At 39.7% G+C, this 22,025-nt stretch overlaps 1 protein-coding gene across 6 annotated transcripts in view; it reads right to left on the bottom strand.

The window, feature by feature from the left end:
* KLHL32 (kelch like family member 32) overlaps window positions 1-22,025 on the bottom strand; it is a 248,986-nt gene that overhangs the window by 56,703 nt on the left and 170,258 nt on the right. For 5 of the 6 annotated variants that reach the window (XM_087865330.1, XM_087865331.1, XM_087865332.1 and 2 more), the window contains one exon: window positions 17,100-17,826. The exons of the other annotated variant lie outside the window; for it this stretch is intronic. In XM_087865330.1, the coding sequence (XP_087721456.1) occupies window positions 17,100-17,826 (727 nt within the window). The remainder of the gene's footprint in view (window positions 1-17,099; window positions 17,827-22,025) is intronic. 6 annotated transcript variants of the gene reach the window in all.

Genomic DNA, 22,025 nt, shown 5'->3' with positions numbered 1-22,025 from the left:
CGGGAGGCAAAGAACTGAACGTGTCCCCGCTCTCAGGGAAGGCACTGCGGGCTGGAACTCTGCCAGCCGATTCAGACTGCGGAAAACCATCTCAAGTTCTCGGCAGCTCTCCTGGAGGCCTGCAGTGGCCAGCTGTGTGCAAGGCTGGGGGAGAGCGTCAGGCTCCTTTTTGACTCTGTCCTTGCGGGAGCACTGAACACAGCCGGGCTCAGGCTCCTCATACGCAAACCGGAGACAACGACATCTCTCTTACAGGTTTTGGATGACCTACAGACAGGGCATGGAGGCGACCCGCAGAGCAAGTTTATTACAGTACTGTAGTAGTCTGTTTATGGAAATTTTTTTTTTTTTAAGATTTTATTTATTTATGTGACAGAGAGACAGCCAGCGAGAGAGGGAACACAAGCAGGGGGAGTGGGAGAGGAAGAAGCAGGCTCCCAGCAGAGGAGCCCAATGTGGGACTCGATCCCCAAAAGCCGGGATCACGCCCTGAGCCAAAGGCAGACGCTTAACGACTGCACTACCCAGGCGCCCCTATGGAAATTTCTTATCATTTCCATAAAAAGTACAAATGAGTATGTATGGAATATTGAAAACATAGCAAATATAATGAAGTATAGAATACTGAATTAATGAATGAATTTTGTAGTCTGAAAGAGATTTCTTATTTTTTTTCTAATAACTAGAATTAACTGGCTGGTTTATAAGGTATCAAAGAGGCTTTTCTCTTTAATAGTTTAAAGCTCCTCCTCCATAAGTATGCTTTCATTCTCAAAAAACTAAAACTTCACATTTATTGTCCAATTATCAAAAGAATGACTGGCATTAGTTATGAGGTCACATTAGTCATTTTTTAAATAAAGCTCATGACTAGTCCTTAATAAAAGGGACGCCATGAGAATATTTACAATAAATAAAATTTCACAATAAAAAATAAACTTTTTATTATCTATTTTTACATGTTAGACTGTCCATATTTATAGTGCTTATACCACTACATAAACAATTAAGGCCAAGAATCCTTCTACTGAATTAGCATCTTGAACAGGAGCATACTTAATCCATGCATTAAATTAAAACTACTACCCATATTATTTCCGTCACACTTGAGGAGACCACACAACTGGATGGCTAATTAATAGACTCAAAATCCATAAAGAAAGTCTCAAACTTACAAAATACCTATAAAGAAAGGGTGATGCACTTGAAAATATAAATTTTTAAATTATATTTATGTCACTTAGAGTGAACAGATACAAACCTGTGATGCAACACATGAAAAGAATGCACCACGTGTTATTTAAAATAAACGCAATGAGAAATGAAGGTAAAATCCACCACAGTGCAGATGTCATCTGCCCTTTAAAATCTCAGTAAAATTCTCTCTCCCATTCCTCAGTCTACAGAAAGCTGAAATCCTGCCTCCAAAGATTTCTGCCCGTTCCACGCAGGGTTAAGCTCTCAAGGTCACCTCTACCTGTCTCTAGTGTCCTGGCTCGCTGCGTTCTTGTTGGATCTTTTATCTCCCTCCTGCCACCAATCAAATTCTTCAGCCATTGCCCATTTCCATGATGTAGCTTTAACCTTCTCTCCTCTTAGGAACAAAGAAAATGACATTATTTCCCATATTTTTAGGTAAAGTAATTCCGCTCCCTCTTTAGTCTACCTCTTTTTAGATCCATCTGGTCAGACAAAATGGATCACCTAAACAAAGGCTGTTCTCTCCACAAAAAGGAAGACATTATGTGGCTCAACTCTAGGCCCTGAGAAAAGTGGCCAGTGAAACAATCAGAGAAAATCAAATGACCGTTGATCTAAACAAGTCTCCAGGTGTGATTATTCTTCAGTATCTTTGGCTTTCAGTCACGTCACTTGGGAACTCGTTTTACAATGTAAGCATCTGTTTTTGAGACGTTTGTTGGAGTGATAAACAACTGGATTGTATGGTTTTGTGGGAAAAGCATGGTTTTCAAAAACCAGAGACACAGAGATCAAATTTCGACTTTGTCAAATACCAGCTGTGTGATCTATGAAAATCACTTAACACCATTAAGCCTCATCTCGTGAGCAGCAATGTGAGGGTAGACAAAGTGCTACTTCTTCAGAATAAAGGGAAGTCTGTTTAGGATAACACTTTTGTTAATTATTTTGGAGAATATAGGTGATCTGATTGCTTTCTTCAAGTCACTTAGCTCTCTTATTTTTAATTTTTAATTTTTATTTATTTATTTATTTAGCCGTTTGGCTCTTTTAAAAGCATTGGAGAATGGTCATTTCTGTTTGGGTTCATCTCAGTATACTACTGTAGTGGCTTTGTTTTACTCTTTTTCAGATGGGGAATAGTAAAGGCTGGGGCAGAAGTGAAAAGAAAGGAGCAAAAAGTCACTGCTGGAGACAGGTTGTGAGAATCTAAGGCCACAAAGAAGATTTCATTCTTAGGGGGTACTCTAGGTCGCTAAGAACGTTTAAGTGGACATGCCACATTACCAAGCTCCAAACCTCTAGCAGCCAGGTGGCTTCCTCACATGGTGGCCGCCTCCAGGGGCAACAAACAGACACTCTCTCTCGTGTACTGACTTGAGGAACAAACTTCGTTCTCCCTCAAGCAAGCCTTAAGCCCTTGGCACTCACCTAACCCAACAAGCTGAACCTCTTCCAGCAGGGTCCTCTGGACTATTCACAGCCTAAAAACCTTCTATCTTGACTGAATCCAAGGATCTGCCCTCTCCAATTCTTTGGTAAGTACCACCAAAAAAAAAAAAAAGGACAGAAATTTACAAACTGGGCCACCACAATTTTGCTGTTTCCGACCTTAGTATGAGCTCTGACACTTAATTTTTAAAAACATGTCAGTTCCCTCTTTCCCTCAGAGGCTTTTTTCTTCCCCAAGGCCACCTCCCTCAGATCCTCAACCTAGTCCTGACACAGCACAACCTCAACAGACAACCTTTGTCTCCCTGGACTCCATGGACAAGGAGCCTCCCCAGGTCCCTAATCATCTGGGGGCTTACCTAGGTCCACGTCTAGCATCGGCTCCTGCCCTCCGGGCTTAGCGCTCGATAGGTCTCCCCTTCTCCTGTCCAAGACCGCACCCCTCCCCAAATCCCTCCTGCCTGAGACCCTATGCCTATTGTCATTATGGTACCCCGAGGACTTAGCACCATTCCTGGTACCCAGGAGGATGCTCTCAGCCCTTACCAACCAAAGAACGCCTCATTCCCTTCACCTTCGATTTTGCTCTCTCCTTCCCCTTATCTACCAGTTAGCTTACTGACCTTGCATCCTTTAAAAAACTTCCCTCCTTTGACTCTGGATTTCCTCCTCTAGTTAATCTCTCTTCCCTCAGCCGAACTTTCGCCTTTTTCTTTCCTTCCTACTCTCCTTTGTTCTTCCTAAAGCCAAACTGCTATTTATTAATTTATAATGAAAAAATGTGGCTGTCACATGGGCTGAAATATGTGTGTACCTAGAAACAGCACATCCTCTCCCGGCAGGCGAATCATAATAACCAGAATGTTGTCTGGTAAGCTCGGATTCAGGAAGAGAAGTTTAGATGGTATCCCGGTATTTCTGGCTTACATTTGCACTTCCTACTGCCCCACTCTTCTTTCACACCCTGAACCACTGCATTCTCACTTCTACTTTCTTCCACTCCCCTATAACTACTTTCACTGAAGTTACCAAGGGGTTCCTGATTGAAAATTGCAGAGAAAATAAATATTCTGGACCTTGATGTCCCAGCAGTACTGGACACGTCTCACCATGCCCTTTCCTTTTTGCTTTTGATTTCCTTTAACACTCCTCCTCTGACTTTGCCCATCCCACATTCTCAGGCTCCTTCCCCAGACCCCTCCTCTGCACCCTCCCGGCTAATAGTTCCCACCCTTCTGCGTTGGCCCCTTTCCAGTCCACCTCTTGCCCATCTGTCTCCTCCCACTCTCTACTGCCTCATTTCATCTCATCCAACTTGCCGTGAGCCCCTCCTCTCTGATATTTGCTCTGAAAAACAGAAGAAAAGGTCCTGTCTCTGAGTCTGAGGGCCACGGGTTTTAAGGAAGGTATAGCCTGCGAAGGGTAGCTGAGGAGGCTACAGCTGAGGGCGGGTGTGGAAGGACACTAGTGTAGGGTGCAGAGACGGCTTGGGGAGCTGAGTAGATCCCACACCAAGCCCTCCTGTCAACTGGCCTCTTCCCACAGGGTTCAGCTGCCCAGGCACAGGCACAAAGTGGACCATGGGGTTTGTCCAAGAGCAAGTGCTCGCTAGAGGGCAGGACAGGAGAATTATTGAAATGATCGGACCATGAAGCCCACACACGAGGACAGGGAGGGGTTAATGTGTACATGGGAAGCAGCCAGTGGACCTAAGGCCAAGTTAGGATGAAGGTGCTATGAACCTCTGTGAAACCCACATGAAGTACTCCTTGCTTTGCACTACTGTCCCTGGGAAAGACTTTGATCCTCACACGTATCACACAGGACCCTATAATCATCTGCTGAAGAGTCTGTTCCCTCTACTACACTGTGAGTCCTAATTCAGGACATATGTCTTACTCTTCTTTGTCACTCCACACTAGCCTGGAAGAAGACTAAGGGAGGGTAGGAAATGTGCACAGCATCTCCTGGCTGGGGAGAAGCGCAGCAAGTTTCGCATGCTCTGTGATCTCAGGATACCACAAGCCAGCCTCCAATGCACCCCCTGCTAATTACCAATGTTTTGTACGTAATTTTTTAGATAGAAATAAAATAATATTTACAAAGATAGAGAAAAGCTAAAGCTACTGCATTTAAAAAATGTTTATGAAATTTTACATTGTTCTAATTTTAATGAATACTGGAAAATCCAAAGTCCCTCTAGTAGGTTTGAATAAATTAAAGTTATTTAAAATGGGGCAATGCAAGCTTCATATAAATTTAATCAAGATAAAAATAAACATATCTTCTAGGGAGTTAAAGAAGCTTTAACAAATGTTCTTTCATTAATGAAATATCTGAAAAGTTCTTTGATTGTCAGCTCCTAGAGGGTAGGAAGTGTGTTTGCTGAATTAATCTTATTTATCTATGAACCAGCACAAGACTTAATAAGGATGTAGCATTCACCAAGAGAATCAAGAAAGCACTAACTACTGCTTTTGAATAAATGTAGTACCATTTGTCTTATTTTTATACTTTTAAAGCACTAATTTCGTGGTTAGCTTCCCATTATCTTGGTGCCATTTGACAAAAATGAAAAGGTAAGTTGTTCTGCAAGACAAGCTCAGGATTAATTTTCACTCACAAAAAGGGATCTTTTTAGTAGTTCACAAACAATATCTCACAATGGAGAGCATACCTTTTAAAGCACAACTGCAGGATATTTAACGCTTCTTTTGCTTCAGTATTGTGAATTTCAAGTAGAAATGATGTGGAGCATTTGTGAATTGGGTCACAGTGTCAAATGCTACAGGAGCCTGTAAAATTTGACTATCTCTAACATCTTAAATTAAATGCTAATGGGCATATCCATATAGCCTGATTTTCTGAATTCATCTCTGCTTGTCTCATTTTAAAAACCACGGACAGGTTTCAAGGTGTCCTGACCCCAAAGTGGACAGAGAAAAGGGAGGGAGTATGCAGAGTCAGTGAACAAGCTAGAAATACTGAATCTCTAAAGAAACATTCGCTTTGTGTTTTATGGAACAGAAATAAGCTCCTAAAATCCACATTCTAAAATCCTTACTTCCTTAACCTCAGGCAAAGCTTGCAAACTACCAGAAGTATGCCAATGACCCAATCCCCCATCAATTAAATTGGAAATACTTGATTATTTGGTAAAGGATAAGGAATAGCCTCAAATATTTTTATTTGCAACAACAAAGCTGGGTAACACTTCTAAATCAGTGATAGGGTGACATATACCTGCCTGGTTTTTTTTAAGGGGGCCATTAGCAAATCTAGTACCCTTCCCCATTCATGGTTAGATTCACAATTGATTTATTATAAGCTGGTCCTAAGGAAAGAGGCAGACGACTGAAGGTATTAGAAATGTCACTGGTGATTTCCTTTTCTTTCCAATTAAAGGTATTATACTGTACACGGGGAAGTGAGTTTTTCATCTCAAGTACACAGTAGGGAGAAACAAACCTGAGAAAATTGTGATTGTTTTCATTAAGTATGGTTAACACAGGCAGCATACATTAGTGCAAAAGAAGAACAAAGAAAATGTATTTCTTTCACAGTGGGGGAAAAACAAAGTGATAGAGCAATAAGATATAATAAGTTGATATATTTGACAAAATGGAAAAGGAAACATACAGACCCATATTGAAAGAGAAATCAGCCTGATACCAAGATGACAGATCCACCCAGTCAAGTATGAGCTTCTGTGTCTTTCTAGGGCCTCACTAAAGGAGAGCTTAAGTAGTCATATCTTTAAGAATATGTAAGGGAAACTGCAGCATCTTTTAAAAAGCTATTTTTATAACTAAGAAAATAGGAAATATTTATTAAAATATTTGTGAGAAATTCACATAAAATTTAGAAATGCAAAGTAAATTTAGGAATGCATTAACAACATATGAAAACTAAATGAATCAATGGAAGGAATGTAAGTTGGAAGAAAATATAAATTACATTGATTTCATTAATCCATCGTTGTTTTGTTGTCCAAATCAAGCACAGCAAAGCCAACAAGACATAGTCCTGGTGGTTATTTTCTTAAATACTGAAATATATACTTAAACAAAAGATAAATGAAGTTTTTATCTAAATATATCTACATAACTAATGTTCACACTCACATCTAATGTTTATTTGGTATATAAGACCAGCAATTTATTGGATCCATTTCATTTATCCTCTTCCTTAATCCAATTCTTAACTTCATTCATTAATTATGGAGCACTTAAATCCTGACAGGAGCTACGTTTCTTCAATGAAAATCAATGAATTGCCAATAATTGAGGCATTATCCCGAGAAGCCAAAACTATGGCTGTCTCCCTGTTATTGAGGACAGCAGCAGGAAAAATGGGCAGAATACAAATGAATTTAATTTAAATGCAAGGGAGAATTTTGTCAGAGAAGATGTTAAACAACTGGAGAAGATTACTGAAGAAAGCTGAGAAGTCTTCAAGATTTACTTAAAGGTGATTGCTTCTCCCACTTATATCAATGGATAAATCATCCAGACAGAAAATCAATAAGGGAACAGTGCCTTTCAATGACACATTAGACCAGATGGACTTAACACATATATATAAAACAACTAAATACAATTCAACCAAAAACAGCAGAATATAAATTCTTTTCAAGTGCACATAGAACATTCTCCAAGAGAGATCACATGTTAGGCAACAAAACAATCTCAATAAATTTAAGAAGATTAAAACCATATCAAGCACCTTTTCTGACCATACAAGAACAAAACTAGAAATCAATTAGAAGTAGAAAAAATGGAAAAAACACAAACACATGAAGGCTAAACAACATGCTGTTAAATGAACAAAAAAAATGGGCCAATGAGGAAATCAAAGAGAAAATGAAATAATACATGGAGACAAATGAAAATGAAAGCACAATGGTCGAAAATCTTTGGGATACAGCAAAAGCAGATCTAAGAGGGAAGATTACAATGATACAAGCGTACCTCAAGTAACAAAAAAATTTCAAATAAACAGCCTAACCTCACACCTAAAATAACTAGAAAAATAAGAACAAACAAAGCCCAAGGTTAGTAGAAAGAAGAAAACAATAAAATTCAGAGTGAAAGTGACTGAAACAAATAACAACAAAAAGACAATATCAGTGGAACCAAGAGGTGGTTCTTCTAAAACATAAACAAAACTGATAAACCTTTAGACTGACTCATCAAGAAGAGCAGAGGACTCAAATAAATAAAATCAGGAATGAAGATGGAGAAATAATAACAAACATCACCAAAATACAAAGAATTGCAAGAAACAATTACGAAAAACTCTAAGATTTTATATATCTGAGAGATAGCGCATGAGTGGGAGTAGCGGGGGGTAGGGAGAGGAAGAGGGAAAGAATCCCAAGCAGACTCTGCACTGAGCGTGGAGCCTAATGCAGGGCTCAGTCTCAAACCCCTGAGAGCATGACCTGAGCCAAAACCAAGAGCTGGAAGCTTAACCAACTGAGCCACCCAGGCACCCCATCTATGAAAAGTTTTATGTCCAAAAATTGAACCTAGAAAAAACAGATAAATTCCTAGAAACATATAATCTTCCAAAGCTGAATCCAGGAAAAAATGGAAAATCCAAAATCCAAACTAGTAACAAAACTGAATTGGTTATCAAAAACTCCCAACAAACAAAAGTCTAGGACTAGACAGCTTCACAGGTGAATTCTGCCAAACATTTAAAGAAGAGTTAATACGTATTCTTTTCAAACTATTCCCAAAAAATAGAAGAGGAAGGGAGCTTCCAAATTCATTCTGTGAGGCCAACATCACCCAACACCAGATGAAAACGCTACAAAAAAAGAAAACTACAGGCCAATATCCCTGATGAACATAGATGCAAAATTCCTCAACAAAAGATGAGCAAACTAAATCTAATAACACACTGGGATCATTCACAATAAACAAGTGGGATTTACTCCTGGGATGTAAGGACAGTTCAATATCCACACATCAATCAACATGATACATCCCATTAACAAAACACAAAATAAAAACTGTATGTTCAGGACTTCTTGGGAAGGCAGAGTAGGAGGAACCTAAGCTCCCCTTGTCTTGCAGATACAACTAGATAACTGCCACCTCAGCGTAAATAACACAAAATATGACCCAAAGATGGTGGAACAGACGTTCCACAGCTAAATGTAGAGAAGAGGTTACATCAAAGACAGTGGGAAGGACAGAGATGCAGTCAGGGGCTAAAAAGACCTATGGGACAGTCAGCAGAAGGGAGGGACTCCATAGCCCAAGAGGGGAAAGAAAAGGCTCACCGCAGGAAGCCTACACAGGGAAGACGAATCCCCATAGCAATTGGCTTTGAAAAGCTGAAGGGACAAAATTCACAAGATCTTACAATCAGAGGGGTTTAAAGCCTAGAACTTTAAAAAATCAGCAGGCTTGTGGGCTGGGAGGGTGAGAGGAAACGGATTCCCCACCTTTAAAGAGATGGCACAACAAACAGTCCCGCAAAGATACGGCACAGAAGCAGCAGTTTAAAAAACACCTGGGGTATACAGGAGGGCAATTTGCTTATTAATCTCAGAGTGCACGCTGTAGGGACAGGGATCATTGGGAGACTTTTCCAAGAAGAAAATAGCTGGTGGGCACCATTTCCCTCCTCCACTCCAGCCTAGATACATGGACACCTGCTGGGACCAGCACAGTGCCAACAGTCCCCACCTAACTTGTTAAAAGCACCCACCCGTGTTGTCTTACAGACACACCCCACGGCCAGGCCTCAGCTCCGGATCCCTCCCACGGCAGAACCGCACAAACCCTGCTAACACCACTTGACCTGCCCCTGAATGCTTCTCTGGGTCCACCTCCTCCATCCCAGGCGGCCTCGGTGGAGGCAGCTGCAAGTCCCCTCCCACTAACACAAACTGTGCTGGCACCATACACCCCATCCCCACATTCTCCCACAGTTCAGTGATACTACATCTCTGGCAAATGCCTGGTCTGCCTCAACCTAATCCCAAGGTGGCTCCACACTGGCTCACTAACCACGGGCAAGGACCAAGCTGACCACAATAGGCAAAAGGAACCAGTGCAGATGACTGGACAAAAGGCAAATGCAGCTGAACCACAAGAGCAGGGCATAGACGACACACATTCATGACACCCCTAAAGTGCCAGGTTCTGGTGAACAGGGGACATCACACTGCAGGGCACTACAGGACCTGGTCTTCATAAGGCCACTACTTTCAAAAGCAGCAGACGTAGCTGACTTTCCTAACACACAGAAACAGACACAGACAGTTACGCAAAATGAGGAAACAGAAGAATATGTACAAAATGAAAGAAGAGGACAAAATCACAGCCAAAGACATAAACAAAACAGAGATAAGTAATATGCCTGAGAGAATTTAAAGTAATGGTCTTAAAGATACTCACTTGACTAGAGAAAAAAGAAGAGGATCTCAGTGATACCCTTAACAAAGAGATAGCAAACCCTAAAAAGAACCCATCAGAGATAAAGGACTTGATTACTGAAATTAAATGTATGCTAGAGGGAATAAATAGTAGACTAGAGGAAGCAGAAGAACAGATCACTGATCTAAAGGACTGAGTAATGGAAAGCAATCAAGCTGAACAGAAAAGAAAAAAATAATAATAAATGAAAATAGACTTAGGGAATTAAGGCACCATCAAGCATAAGAACATTCATATTATAAGGATCCCAGAAGGAGAAGAGGGAGAAAAGGGGGCAGAGAATTTATTTGAAGAAATAATAGCTGAAAACTTCCTAAATCTGGGGAAGAAAACAGAAATCCAGATGTAGGAGCCACAGAGAGCCCCCAACAAATTCAACCCAACGAGGTACACACCAAGACACGTGGTAATTAAAATGGCAAAAAGTAGCAATAAACAGATAATTTTAAAAGCAGCAAGAGAAAAGAAAACAGTTACATACAAGGGAACCCCCACAGGGCTATCAGCTGATTTTTCAGCACAAACTTTGCAGGCCAGAAGGGAGTGGCATGATATATTCAGAGCGCTGAAGGGAAAAACCACTGAATGCAAGAATATTCTATCCAGCAAGGCTATCATTCAGAATAGAAGGAGAGATAAAGAGTTTCCCAGACAAACAAAAGTTAAAGGAACTCATGACGACTAAGCCAGCCCTATAAGAAATGTTAAAGAGGACTTTTTGAGGGGAAAGGAAAGAACATAAGAAGGAGTAAGAAAAGCAGGGAACATAAAAGCAGTAAAATTAAGTATATCTATAAAAATCAGTCAAGGGGGATGCCTGGGCAGCTCAGTCTGTTAAGCCTCTGACTCTGGATTTCGGCACAGGTCATGATCTCAGGGTCCTGGAATGGAGTTCTGCATCAGGCTCCCCACTCAGCAGGAAGCCTGCTTGTCTCCCTCTCTGCCCCCCCCCGCCCCCGGCACTTGCACATACTCTCCTTCTCTTTCAAATAAGTAAATAAATCTTTAAAAAGACCAGTCAAGGTGGGGCACCTGGGTGGCACAGATGGTTAAGTGTCCAACTCTTGGTTTTGGCTCAGGTCTGATCTTAGGGTCCTGAGATCAAGCCCTGAGTCGGGCTCCCCGCTTGAGGTGATCTGTTTCCCATTCGCCCTGCATCTGCCCCTCCTGCTTGTGCTCCCTCTCTCTCTAAAATAAATAAATAAATCTTTTTTAAAAAGACAGTCAAGGGATTCACAGAATAAAAGGATATATGACACCATATACATACCTAAAACGTGGGGGGGGGGGTGGTAAAAAAAAAAAAAACTTAAGTGACCATCAACTTAATATAGACTGCTGTATACATAAGATGTTATGTATTCACCTAATGGTAACCACAAACCAAAAACCAGTAAGAGTTATGAAAAAAACAAAGAGAAAAGAATCCAAACATATCACTAAAGAAAGTCAACAAACCATGAGAGAAGAGAGCAAGAGAAGATAGGAATAGAGAAAAACTATAAGCACAATAAAACAAGTAACAAAATGGCAGAAAATACATGCCTATCAATTATTACTTGAGTGTAAATGCACTAAACATTCTAATCAAAAGACACAGGGTGACAGAATGGATAAAAAAGCAAGACCCATCAATATGCAGCCTATAAAAGATTCATTTCAGACTTAAAGACACATGCAGATGAAAAGTAAAGGGATGGAAAAGCACTTATCAGGCAAATGGAAGGAAAAAAGAAAGCCAGGGTAACAATAGTTATATCAAACAAAACAGACTTTCAAAAAAGACTGTATGTAACAAGAGACAAAGAAGGACACTATATAATCATAAAGGGAACAATTCAACAAGAAGATATAACAACTGTGACTATTTATGCACCCTACAGGGGAGCACCTAAATACACACAGCAGCTAATAACAAACATAAAGGAAGTAATCAATACTAATACAAAATAGTAGGGGACTTTGTAGTAATACAAAATAATAAGGCCCACACTTACATCAATGGATAGATCATCCAAACATAAAATCAACAAGGACACAGTGGCTTTGAATGACACACTGGACCAGATGGATCCATCAGATACATTCAGCACATTTCATCATAAAACAGCAGAATACACATTCTCTTCTATTACACATGAAACATCCCCAACAATAGATCACACGTTAGGCAACAAAAAAAAGTATCAACAAATTCAAAAAGACTGAAGTCCTACCATGCATCTTTTCTGATCCTAATACTATGAAACTAGAAATCAATCACAAGAAAAAAAACTGGAAAGAACACAAATACATGGAGATTAAATAACGTGATGCTAAACAATGAATGGGTCACCTAAGACATCCAAGAGGAAATCCAAAAATACTTAGAGACAAATGAAAATTATAACAAAATGGTCCAAAATCTTTGGAATACAGCAAAAGCTGTTCTAAAAGGGACATCTATAGCAATACAGACCTACCTCAAGAAGCAAGAAAAATCTCAAATAAACAACGTTCCCTTATACCGAAAGGAGCTAGCAAAAGATGATTAAGAAAACCCAAAACCCCGTAGAAAGAAGAAAATAATACACATTAGAGAAGAGATAAATGAAATAGGAACTAAAAACAAAACAAAAAAAGACCAAAAAAAAAAAAAAAAACCCGCCACTATAGAACAGATCAACAAAACCAGGAGCTGGTTCTTTGCGATGATCAAACCTTTAGACAGATTCATCAAAAAGAAAAAGAGAGAGACAGAGAGAGAGAGGACTCAAATCCAAAAATGAAAGAGGAAAAGTAACAACCAACACTACAGAAATACAAAGGATTAAGAGAGAACATTATGAAAAATTATATGCCAACAAATTGGACAACCTAAAAGAACTGGCTAAATTCCTGGAATCATAAAACTTCCCAAAACTGAATCAGGAAGAAGCAGAATATTTGAACAGATGGATTACCAGCACTGAAATTAAATAGGTAATCTGAAAACTCCCAAAAACAAAAGTCCAGACCAGATAGCTTCTCAGGTGAATTCTACCAAACGTTTAAAGAAGAGTTAATACCTATTCTTCTCAAACTATTCCAAAAAACAGAAGAGGAAGGGAAGCTTCCAAATTCATTCTATGAGGCCAGTGTTACCCTGATACCAAAACCAGATAAAGACACCATGAAAAAACAGAACTACAGGGCAATATCTCTGGTGAAACACAGATGCAAAAATCCTCAACAAAAGATTAGCAAACCAAATCCAACAACCCGTTAAAAAAATAATTCACCACCACCAAGTGGGATTTATTCTTGGGATGCAAGAGTGGTTCAATGTTCAGAAATTTATCAACATGATACATCACATCAACAAGAGAAAGAATAAAAACCATATGATCATTTCAATAGATGCAGAAAAACCATTTAACAAAGTACATCATATTCATGATAAAAAAAAAAAAAACCCTAAACAAAGTAGGATTAGGTGGAACATACCACAACATAATAAAGGCCCATACATGACAAACCCACAGCTAACATCATACTTAAAGGGAAAAAAACTGAGAGCTTTTCCTCTAAGATCAGGAACAAGACAAAGATGTCTACTCTCACTAATTTTATTCAACATAATACTGGAAGTCCTGGACACAGCAACCAGACTAGAAAAAAAAAAAAAAGAAACGCATCCAAATTTGTAAGGAAAAAGTAAAATTTTCACTGTTTGCAGATGACATCATACTATATACAGAAAATCCTAAAGACTCAACCAAAAAAAACACTAAAACTGACCAATGAATACAGTGAAGTTACTGAATACAAAATCAACATATAGAAATTTGTTGAATTTCTATACACTGATAAGTAGCAGAAAGAGAAATTAAGAAAACAATCCCATTTACAACTGTGCCAAAAAGAACAGAATATCTACAGATAAATTTAACTAAGAAGGTGAAAGACCTGTACTCTAAAAATTATAGAACGCTGATGAAGGAGGGGCGCCTGGGTGGCTCAGTTGATTAAGCGTCTGACTTTTTGGCTCAAGTCATAATCGTGGATTCCTGGGATCAAGCCCCACATCAGGCTCTCTGCTCAGCAGGGAGTCTGCTTCTCCCTCTCTCTCTGCCCCTCTCCCCAGCTCATGTTCATGCTCTCTCTCTCTCAAATAAATAAATAAATAAAATCTTTAAAAAAAATTGAAGAAATCGAAGGTGACACAAACAAATGGAAAGATATTCCATGCTCGTGAAATGGGAAAACAAATACTGTTAAAATGTCCATACTACCCAAAACAATCTACAGATTTAATGCAATCTCTATCAAAATACCAACAGCAGTTTTTGCAGAACTAAAACCAATAATCCTAACATTTGTATGGAACCACAAAAGGCCCTGAATAGCAAAAGCAATCCTGAAAATGAAGACCAAAACTGGAGGTAACATAATCCCTGATTTCAAGATACACTACAAAGACACAGTAATCAAAACTGGCACTAAAATAGAAACATAGATCAATGGAACAGAATGGAGATACCAAGAATAAACCCATATTTATATGATCAATTAATCTTTGATAAAGTAAGAAAGAATATGCAATGGGAAATGGCCTCTTCAACAAATGGTATTGGGAAAACTGGACAACTACATGCAAAAGAATGAAACTGGACCACTTTCTTACACCAACACAAAAATAAATTCAAAATGGATTAAAGACCTAAATGGGAGACCTGAAACCATTCAAATCCTAGAAGAGAGGACAGGCAGTAATTTCTCTGACATTGGTCACAGCAACATTTTTCTAGAAATGTCTCCTGAAGTAAGGGAAACACAAGCAAAAATAAACTATTGGGACTACATCAAAATTAAAAGTTTCTGCACAAAGGAAACAATCAACAAATCTAACAGACAATCTAATGAATGGGAGAAGATATTGCAAATAAAATATCCAATAAAGGGTTAGTATCCAAAATATATAAAGAACTTTTACAACTCAACACCAAAAACCAAATAATCCAATTTAAAAATGGGCAGAAGACATAAACAGACATTTCTCCAAAGAAGACCTACAGACGGCCAACAGGCACACGAAAAGATGCTCGACATCACTCATCAACAGGAAAATGCAAATCACAATCACAATGAGATAGTATCCCACGCCTGTCAGAATGGCTAAAACCAAAAACAAAAGAAACAAGTATTGGTGAGGGTGTGGAGAAAAATGAGCTCTCATGCACTGTTTGTGGGAAAGCAAACAGTGCAGTCACTGTGGAAAATAGTACGGAGGTTTCTCAAACAAAACAAAACAAAACAAAAATGCAGGGGCACCTGGGTGGCTCAGTCGGGTAAGTGTCTACCTTTGGCTCAGGTCGTGATCCCAGGGTCCTGGGATCGAGTCTTGGATTGGGCTCCCTGCTCAGTGGGGAGTCTGCTTCTCTCTCTCCCTCTGCAGCTCCCCCTGCTTGTGCTCTCTCTCTCTCAAATGAATAAATAAAATCTTAAAAAAAAAAAAAAACTACCATATGATCCAGTAATTTCAGTACTGGGTATTTATCCAAAGAATACAAAAACACCAATTCAAGAAGATTTATGCACCCCTATGTTTTTTGCAGTATTATTTCCAATAGCCAAATTATGGAAGGAGCCCAAGTGTCCGCTGATATATGAACGGATAAAGAAGATATCCATAATGGAATATTACTCAGCCATAAAAAAGAATGAGATCCTGCCATGTGTGACAACATAGACAGACCTAGAGGGTATTATGCTAAGTAAAATTAGTCAGAAAAAGACAAATACCAAATAATTTCACTTATGGGTGGAGCTAAAAAAACAAAACGAATGAACAAGCAAACAAAAAAACACCAGAAAGAGAATCATAAATACAGAGAACATATGACACTGGTGCTTGCCAGTGGGGAGGTAGGAGGATGGGTGAAATACATGAAAGGGATTAAGACATACAGACTTAAAAAAAAAAGTGATTGTGTCTTCTAAGTACAAACATCTCAAAGTTACTCTTAGTATTTAAGTTCTCTGATTTTCCTATTTCTCTTTGTCCATGGAAATTCAACAAGTTCCATCTGGGTTACAAAATGAGTACCCTCCAACTGAGAGAACATGGAACTTTCTTCCCCAGTAGGCAACCCTTTCAAAGGAGAACAGTTTCGGTCTTTTCAAGAATTGGACTGGAAATACAGGTTGACAATGCGTTATTGATAACTTACGCCTCACAGACTCCTTTTCTGTGCCAGTGAAAAGGCAGCCATGAGGGGTTTGTGGGAGTATGTGGCATGGATGAAAAAAGACTGGCGATGAGTGGAATACTGCTGAAATTCGGTCGTGGGTACATGGAGTTCATGATACTAGTCTCCTTTTTTTATCATCAAAAGGCTTAAAAAAATGAAGAAAAAAGTACCCCCAAATAATCAGTAAGAATGGGAGAGTAAGCAAGAATAAGGAATTTAGGTTGTCAGGTATAACTACAATCCACAGATAATACAAAAACATTTTAGCCAATAACTTAAATCCCTTCCCTCCACGCATAGCGTGGCTCCTACCTGGATATATACCCATTGCTATACCCATCAAAATGGATTTACTGGGTTTTTACTTTGCCTGCCCTGTCTTTGACGAAACATCTCCTAGTTCAAGCAGCCCAGGATGATTAAAAAAAAAAAAAAAAGGCGAAGAATCCGGATAAACCACAAGGTGTGCAAAACAATCCATAAGTATCAAAAACTGACAATCTAAACAATAGAAGATTTGGTAGGAAAAGGACGTGATGGGCCATTAATTTCCACCTTCTACTTTAATTACTCATAAAGTCACCGAAAGGTCAATTACTTCCAATTAACACTGCTCTCCATGGAGCTGGTGCCCAATAAATGAACGTTAATTAGCTAACACGGCATCCTTGGTTCAGTGGTTCAATTACATACATGGCCACGACTACCAAAGCTCGACTTCTAAATTTATGCCACAGCGAGAGTGATTTTTGAAAAATCCAACATACGAGGCATGTTCTACCTGATATCCAAAGAAGCCCATCAGCCACATATCCAGCATGACATGAAAGGGATCGGTCAAAGGACTGCACAAAAGTCCATTTGTTCTTCTTGGGGCAGTATCGCTCAACCGTAGGCAGAACCTGGCGCAGTTCATTTCTACCCCCAACCGCATAGAGGTATTCATCCATGGCACCCAGCACAAAATGCTCCCGGCAGTTTTTCATGGGTGCTAGCTCGGCCCAGGAATTACTGCGGGGGTCATAGCGACAGGCGGTCCTCACGGCACACGTCCGGCCACTGGCATGCTCAACTTCTCCTCCTGCTACAAACAGAAAGTCCCCCATGACGGCTACGCAGTGGTGGCTCCTTCCCACGGGCATGGGGGCCAGCTCACTCCAGTTGGCGATGGCGGCTATGAGAGCACTCTCCTGGTCAACGGGATTGAAGTACCGGAGCTCCTTGACTTTACAGACCTCACGCTTTTTCCCGCCAATGATATACAGAGTGTCTGACTGGAAGCGCGGTTTGGTCCTGCGAGTTTGCCACACGGGCTGTGCATAGATGCTCTGGTGGTATTCCAGGGCCTCGTTGACAAGAGCTGTTGCCGTTTCACTTGCCTGCACGAGGGGGTGCGACAGGGCCACTGTGTGGAGAGTGTCCACGTCCATCAGGCCGAAGCGGATATACTGCAGGAGCTCGTCCATGTACTGGTAATGGCAGTTGTGTTCCAACCACCTCACGGCTAGCTGAAACGGAGGCAGGGGGAGGAGAGAATACACGGGTAAGAAAGAGAGCCAAAGGGGCGCCTGGGTGGCGCAGTTGTTAAGCGTCTGCCTTCGGCTCAGGGCGTGATCCCGGCGTTATGGGATCGAGCCCCGCATTGGGCTCCTCTGCTGGGAGCCTGCTTCTTCCTCTCCCACTCCCCCTGCTTGTGTTCCCTCGCTCGCTGGCTGTCTCTCTCTGTCAAATAAATAAATAAAATCATTAAAAAAGAAAAAAGAGAGAGAGAGCCAAAGCACCGGTGTACGGGCAGGGTTTTTTTCTTACAAATAGCGCAGCAGAATATCTCCATACTCGGCTGAGGCTTCTATTTTCCCTGCATCAGCAGAGACGCCAAAGAACTCAAGCACTGTTGTAGAGGTCAAGAGCCATGTTAAGCAACACAGCCAGAGACTTAAGGTAGCACTTGGGGTGCACAATAACCCTTTTCAAAGAATGAGAGTACTGTTGTGAAACAGCCTGTCCCCTTGTCTCATGCATAGGAGGCTGGGTACAGCCCAGGAACAGCAACAATGAGCGATCGCCACAGTATGAGCAGCATGTCAACCCATGAGTCCAGGCGCTGTATCAGTACGAGGATCGGAGGAACACATGTGATCATCTGAGACCACAGCGTGTACTTGAGAGAGAATCAATATGACACTAGCAGAACGATTTAGAAAGAAAACGGACTTTTTTCCCCCCTGCCCCTCTGGTAGGTCTATCAGTTAGGAAATAAGAGAAGAAAAAGAAAGATTGTAACCCATCAGTTTTATTTTTATTTCCCAATTAGTGTTCATCTTGCAGACCGTTGTTTGCACGTGTAAGATGCTGGCAATTTGTTAGAGCTGCTTTCACAAAAACAGGATACGGAGGAGATAATCTTTGTATTAGGGACACAATAACGGAATGTAACCCTAACCTTTTTGTTTAGGGCTAGACCTCTTTCAAGAAGGAAAGGAGGAAGAACTCTGGGCTAAAGACAAATATAATTTCTTAAAAGCAAAGCAGGAGCACAAAGTCATAAATGATAAAATTGTACAATGATTTAGAAAATACCATCAAAAAAACCCAATTCATGCTATGGCTCACGTGATGGAGTTTAATTAATGTGACTTAATCCTTAAGTTTGGCAAACCTTCCTATATACCAACATGAAGTATATCTAATATCTCCAGTCAACATATGTGATATAAATTATCCTTAGCAGCACCTATATTAAGCTAGATCTCCTAGACAATATAAATGTGGATGTGAAGGAATTAGCATGAAAAGGTAAAGTAATAATTAGAATACTAAATAATTGTCTTAGGTTTTATTTGTGACCAATGGAATTGGGGTTCTGGGCTCCCCTTTTCAGCTGATATGGCTCACTAGGGGAAAAGTCTCAGAGGGAGGGAGAAGGAAATGTGGTGCTCTTGGACCATACTCCTAGGCAAACATGAACTGGGTTTTCATCTGGATAAAAAGGATCACAAAACTCTCTGAAGCACTAGATGACTTCATTTGAGAGTTTCATACAGAGTTTCTGTATTCATTTGACAAATGGCTCCAAAAGGCAAGGCATATTTAGGGTTTTTCTTTTTAGCTTTCTGAATGAAGAGAATATAGGAAATGAATTCACTTCCAGTATATACTAAATTGCATCTCTTAATGAATTACATCATGAAGAGAAATGAAAAAAGAATGCCAGGTAAGCCTACCATTGCCAAGGAGACAGACGCCATGAATGGCAGATGAGTGACACTCTCCAGCTGTTTTTCTAGAAATTAGCATTTTTAAAAAATTTAAATAGGATACCAACCTGCTGAAAAACTGTTTCTCTGTATGGTAATCATGAGCAACGATCAAAGATATTGGAGAAGAAAAACATCACTCATCAATCACCAGGTCTCTGCCAGAAGCAGAGTTCGTTCCCATAGGCAACATCCTGGGTTTTTTTCCACCCTAATTTTAGAAATTTCAAGGGATGGGGTTCCAATTATTTCCCAGGGGAGATAATTCAACTATTTAATAAATGATCTTCCATTCTTTGCCCACAGAGCTTTCAAAAGTTCTCAGGGATAAAGTCATCCCATTCAAGGTCATTTCTCATGCATCAAGTAAAATTTTCTGAAACTTAATCTTTGATATTGCTCCTAATTTAATTGAGTAGTTCCAGCTGATATTGCTTTGCTCTGTAACAAATTTCTCAGCACCCTTACATCCTAATATTTCTGCATCTTTCATATGACTACTACAGGAAACATAAGAGAAACATCAGATAAATACCCATGTCTCCATAGCCTCTTTTTATAGCATAGTGCTGCCCATTTAATTATTTTTCTCTTTTCTCATAAATCAGTTCTTCCTATGTCATAATCAATCTTCTAGCCCATCTCTTAACACTCTCCAGTTTATTTTTATTTTTCTAGCAAACAGTGGCACTTACTGCGTGGAAACCACACAGGCCACAACTAGGTTCTGCCTTTAATAAAATCTCTAACAAATCAAACCGGCAAATCTCTAACAAATCAAACTGTGATCTATCACTGATTAATTTCTGACTTTCTGTCTACTATTAGGCCTATGTCACATCTATCATGATGTTTCCCATGTTCGATTTCCCCAATACTATGCATTACAGAATACTTTGTGCACGCACATTTAGTTCATATCCTCTGGGATAATTTTTATCTTATTTCTTGCCAATATTTCTAATTTCTCACAGATTTCATATAATCTGCACACTTTCATCGTTTTAAATATTTTCAGACTATGCAAGTCATTCACAGTTGTTGGGTTTATCTTTTCTCCAGATCAAAGGTAAGTGTAATTTACAATTAACCGTTCTGCCACCAACCTCAAAGCAATCTCAGCTAGAATTACTGTGATTTATAGATTTAAATCCAGTGCTTCCCAAACCTAACATGCACACAAATTAACCGGGGTTTCTGGTCAAGACGCAGATTCCGATTCAATAAGCAGGGAGAGAGAGAGGGAGTTTGCATTTCTAACAATCTAAAAATGATGCTTATGCTGCTGGTCCATGGGCCACACTTTGAGTCAGAACGTTCCAGAGATTCCTAATCATGAAACAGTAAATCACTGCCTTATTAGAATAAATTAAGTCTGTTGTTTCAAAACTAAGGCTTAAATCAAATGAAGTCTAAGTAGGATGCTGTATTAAAAATATAGGACATTTATGGCTTAGTATTCAACATACCAATCGTATATTTCTGATATAGTAACATAAGGGTAAGATCTTACTATGGGTGAGACAGCATATTTTGAGGTCTATAATGTCTATGAATCAACAACTGATTCTGATAGCAAATAGTGAATCATATAAACACGCTGTGCAGTTCTGCTTTCACAATAATAAATAAATGTTAAAGGGTGCAACGATGTGAATGGAGCTAAAGAGTATTATGCTGAGTGAAACAAGTCAGTCAGAAAGACTAAATACTATATGATTTCACTCATATGTGGAACTTCAGAAACAAAACAAAAGAGCAAAGGGAAAAGAAAAGAGAGAGAGAGAGAGAGACAAACCAAGAAACAGACTCTTAACTATAGAGAACAAACTGATGGTACCAGAGGAGAGGTGAGTGGGGGGATGGGGGAAATAGGTGATGGGGATTAAGGAGGGCACTTGTTGCAATGAACACCGGATACTGTACGGAAGTGTTGAATCACTACATTGTACACCTGAAACTAATATTATACTGTATGTTAGCTAACTGGAAGTTCAATAAAAACTTAAAGAGTTATGGCACTGTTTTTACTTTTATAAAAATGTAAAAGAGGAAACCACTGAAAGCATGGATAGCTCTTATTTATTCAAAAAATGAAAGAAATGGCAAAGAAATTTCAAAACGACAAGCTACCTCAAAATCGGTTCTACGCTGTGAACCCCACAGAGCCATGCTGAATTAAGGGCAAGGTGGTAGAGGAAATCCTGGGGCCCATTAAAGGGGTTTAGAGAATACAGTAAGCAGAAGGCTGATTCATCACTGGGGCATCATGGAACCTAAAGACCACAGTTAGCTTTGTAGTGTATTTTGGTGCTTATGTTTGAAAACAATTACTCTGGGAACTGGCGGTTTTGAATGACACTGCACTGAGAAAAAGCATAAGTTGGGGAAGGCTGAAATCCTATTCTTTTTTTTTTTCTTTAAGATTATATTTATTTATTTGAGAGAGA

Source organism: Ursus americanus, chromosome 11 (genome assembly GCF_024610735.1).
Source record: "Ursus americanus isolate L20-20 chromosome 11, mUrsAme1.1.p, whole genome shotgun sequence".
Classification (NCBI taxonomy): domain Eukaryota; kingdom Metazoa; phylum Chordata; class Mammalia; order Carnivora; family Ursidae; genus Ursus; species Ursus americanus.
The sequence above is the reverse complement of the archived record's forward strand: the minus strand, read 5'-3'. Positions and strand labels throughout refer to the sequence as shown.